Source organism: Perca flavescens, chromosome 13 (assembly GCF_004354835.1).
Source record: "Perca flavescens isolate YP-PL-M2 chromosome 13, PFLA_1.0, whole genome shotgun sequence".
In the NCBI taxonomy this organism is placed as follows: Eukaryota; Metazoa; Chordata; class Actinopteri; order Perciformes; family Percidae; genus Perca; species Perca flavescens.
Window position 1 is genome coordinate 33085337 of NC_041343.1, and position 4306 is coordinate 33089642.

At 47.0% G+C, this 4306-nt stretch overlaps 1 protein-coding gene across 1 annotated transcript in view; it reads left to right on the plus strand.

Annotated features, from left to right (window-relative positions):
• LOC114566286 (rap1 GTPase-activating protein 2) overlaps window positions 1-4306 on the plus strand; it is a 43121-nt gene that overhangs the window by 603 nt on the left and 38212 nt on the right. The window contains exons 1-4 of the mRNA XM_028594612.1: window positions 1-153; window positions 1929-2412; window positions 2735-2934; window positions 3807-4007. The exon at window positions 1-153 is cut by the window's left edge and continues 603 nt beyond it. Of these exons, the coding sequence (XP_028450413.1) occupies window positions 1-153; window positions 1929-2412; window positions 2735-2934; window positions 3807-4007 (1038 nt within the window). The remainder of the gene's footprint in view (window positions 154-1928; window positions 2413-2734; window positions 2935-3806; window positions 4008-4306) is intronic.

A 4306-nucleotide genomic window follows, 5' to 3' on the forward strand; every position in this document is an offset into this window, starting at 1 on the left:
GCTGGTGCCGGGGCGGGGCCGGCCCCCTCTTCCCCGGGGGTACCGGGGGGGGCTGCTGCCTCGGGGCCGGCTGCCGCGGCCGAGCGGCCGATGCCCGCTCCGCGTGCTGCACTGCGGTGTGGTGATGACGACGTGCCCGACCAGACGCACGGGGTGAGTAATGTAAATACACTTGGTGTTTGTGTGAATGGAGTGGGTGATGGAAGTGTGTGTGTGACTGGGGAATGTGCTGTGGGTGAAGAAAAAGGAAAAGGAAAAAAAAAATCGGGTGAGGGGTGTGTGTAGGGAACAGACAGGTGTGTGTAGGGACAAGGGAACAGACAGGTGTGTGTAGGGAACAGACAGGTGTGATGGATGAATCAGCTGAGGCTGAGCTGACTGTCCCTGCAGTAGCAGCAGCTGACCCAGAGAGGAGGGATGAGGTTGTTTTGGGTGAAAATGACAAAGTTCTAAAATTGTCTGCAAGGAAAAGAAAAAAAAAAAAAAGGACATTAGGAATAAGGGTTCTCACGCCAAAAAAATGGCAGTGAGAGAGGAGGAGGAAGGAGAGGAGGAAGAGGAGGAAGAAGAGGTGGAGGAGGAAGAGAAAGAGGAGTTAGAAATGGAAGAAGATGAGGAGGAAGAGGAATGTAGTGTAATCAGTCAGCCTCTGACTGACTCCCAGGTCTCTGTTGGGTCGGTGCAGGGAGACCTGTACCAGGTAGACATAATCAGACAGTTCCTCCAGAAAACTAAAAATAGTAAAAACATAAACCTTGAAGACTATTTTGAGAACAAAAATGTTTTATTGATCTCAATACGAGATCAAATGCACCTTAGAGGTGAGAGAGGCTTCACTCTACCAGAGTTTTATAGGTTGAAGAAACTGTTTCAGAGGATCAAACTAGAGCTTTTAAATGATGGAGACAGTGAGGAAGAATAGGTCCGTCCGTTTGTTGTTGGTATTCATTTTTGTGTCATTTTTTTTGTGTGTGTCTCTCCTCACATCTGACATGATGAGTAATTTTAAAATCTCTACTCTTAATATTAACGGTGGCAGAGATGTGAAGAAGAGGGCTTGCCTTTTTGAGTTTTTAAAACTTAAAGGAGTAAATATTGCAATGTTGCAAAGAACGCACAGCGACACTTTTTAAATGAGACAGACTGGAGGAGGGAATGGGATGGGGGGGTGGTTTTAAGTCATCTTAGCAGCATCAGCGGAGGAGTAGCAATCCTATTTGCAAGAAACTTTCTACCAAAGTCCCACACTGTCGATGAAAGAATAAAGGGCCGACTTTTAGTAGTCAGAGCCCAGTATGAAGTTTTTAATCTGGTTTTTATAAACGATACGCTCCAAACTCAGGACCTGATAGAGTTCTTTTTTAAATGAACTCAGTACGGTTTTAAGTGAGTGTGAACCAGAGGGTTTTTATTTTTGGGAGGGATTTTAACTGTACACATGATGATGTTTTAGATCGGAACCATAATGAACCACATGCTGCCTCTAAACAAGCTATGCAGCGGCTGATGGAGACACATAGTCTCTCAGACGTCTGGAGAGACAGACATGCACAGCAGAGGCAGTACACATGGGTCCACAGCAGGGACAACAGGTTGACTATGGCTAGATTAGACAGGTTTTATTGTTTTAAGCACCATTTTAATGTTTTTAAAGGGTGTAGAATATTGCCTGTCGGTTTTTCTGATCATGCATATGTGTATTGTGATGTTTATATTGCCAATATTAAACCCAGATCTGCGATTGGCATTTTAACACGGCTTTGCTTTTAGATGCACATTTTAGGGATGTTTTTATTTTTTTTTGGAAAGGTTTTAGAGATAGAAGGAGAGATTTTAGTTCGCTGAGGCAGTGGTGGGACATTGGGAAGGTTGAAATCAGGCAGCTTTGTCAGCAGTACACTCTCAATGTTTCTCGAGACATTACCAAGTCTATGAACGATCTGGAGATATCTATAGTGGACATGCAGAGTTCTGCAGAGTCCACAGGAAATCGAGGCTGTATTGAAGACCTCAAGTCTAAAAAAGCCATCTTGGCAGACCTGCTGGGCATGAGAGCACAGGGGGCACTGATCCGGTCCAGGTTCCAGACTACTGCTTTAATGGACTCTCCAACTAAGTTCTTTTTTAGTTTGGAGAAGAAGAATGGCCAGAGCCGGATGATCCATGCTCTGAGATCAGCAGGAGGACAGCCGTTAACGACAGCATCACAGATCCGACAGAGAGCTGTGGAGTTCTACGCAGACCTCTACAGCACAGAGGACACAGAGGATGACGAGGCTTTTAACAGGTTCTGCAGAGACCTACCCACGTTGTCTGGGGACGACAATGTGGAGCTGGAGGGGCCCCTGACGGAGCAGGAGGTGTCTAGAGCTTTACAAAGCATGCAGGGGGGAAAGGCCCCTGGGATTGATGGTCTCCCTCCTGAGTTTTACAAAACTTTCTGGGACGTAATAAAACAGACATTTTAGATGTTTTTATAGAAAGTTTTAATAGTTGTTCCTTCCGCAGAGTTGCAGGAGGGCAGTGCTGACCCTCCTCCCGAAGAAAGGGGACCTACAGGATATTAAAAACTGGAGGCCGGTCTCTGTTGTGTGCAGACTACAAGATGCTGTCTAAAGTCCTGGCATCCAGGCTGAAACTGGTATTGGACGGGTCATTCATAGGACACAAACATACTGTGTGCCCGGCAGGTCCATTGTTGACAATGTGTCACTAATTCGGGATATTTTGACAGTCTCTGGTTCATTGGGCGTAGACACTGGTCTGGTTTCTTTGGACCAGGAAAAGGCGTTTGACCGGGTTGAGCACCGTTACCTGTGGAAAGTTCTGGAGAGGTTCGGCCTCAGCCCTGGTTTCATCGCCAAGATAAAGGTAATGTACGAGAACATTGAGAGTGTGCTGAAGATTAATGGAGGTTTGTGTAAACCCTTCAAGGTAACCAGGGGATAAGACAAGGCTGCTCAATGTCTGGGATGTTGTACGCCTTATCCATTGAACCCATGCTGCATAATGTCCGCTGTGGCATCACTGGCCTGTTTTTACCTGGTTTTACTACACCTTTTACTGTATCAGCCTCACGAGCGACATCATAGTTTTTATTAAAAATCAAAAGATGTGGATATTTTAGGACGTATTGTTCAGACGTTTCAGCAACTTTCTGCTGCTAAAGTAAACTGGGCCAAAAGTGAAGCCCTGGCAGTAGGGAGCTGGGCTGGAGGCCTCCCTCTGCTTCCTGGGGGGTTGACCTGGAAGAGGGGGGGGTTAAAGTACCTGGGGGTTTATCTGGGGGACCAGAGAACTATGGATAAAAATTGGGAAGGAGTCATTGAAAAGGTGGAGGGGACGTTGGGAAAATGGAGGTGGCTGCTTCCCCACATGTCGTACAGAGGAAGGGTGCTCATCATAAACAACTTGGTGGCATCCAGCCTCTGGCACAAGTTGAAATGTATGGAGCCCCCAGCTGGTCTTTTAAAAACAATACAGTCGATTATTTTAAATTTTTTTTGGGATATGATGCACTGGATCCCAAAGTGTGTTTTATATCTGCCGAAGGAGGAGGGAGGGCAGGGTTTGGTGGACTTGGAGAGCCGGACTGCTGCTTTTAGACTACAGTTTGTACAGAGGTTTTTATATGATAACGATGATGTCGTCTGGAGGCCCGTAGCCAGCACCATTTTAAGGGGGGTTGCAGGTCTGGGTTTTGATGTTTCTTTGTTTTTAGTAGACTGCGGTTTTATCTCTTTGTGTGACTTGCCTTCGTTTTACCAAGGACTTTTTAAAGTATGGACACGTTTTAAATGGACCAGACTGGAACCTGCAGCATCTCTGTTCTGGCTCCTGGAGGAGCCTCTGGTGTGGGGGCCCGGCTGGATCTCAAGGATGGCAGCAGACCTGGACTCACGGAGAGGCTGATGAGGGCTGGAGTGACCAAGTTGAAGGGAATCGTGGAGGCTGCAGGTCCTGGTTTCCTGAACACAGAGGCGGTGGCTTTCTCTGCTGGGCCTGAGGTCGGCCCGCCACACCAGAACCATCCTGAGCGAGTGGATTACCAGACTGGACAGTGGAGAAACAGAGATGCTGCGGGACTATTTTAATGGGACAGAAATCCCCGTTCCTGGAGACCCTTTTCCAGATCTTGTTTTTTTATTAATAACACTGACTCACCAGCACAACATACACCACGAGGTGCTGATCTCCATATGCAGACTGGGAAAGGTCTGTATAGGAACTGTGTTCTGGCCACCCACAATAAGACGCTGAGTGAGAGGAAGGACATGGTGTGGAAGGACAGACTGCTGAAAGACAG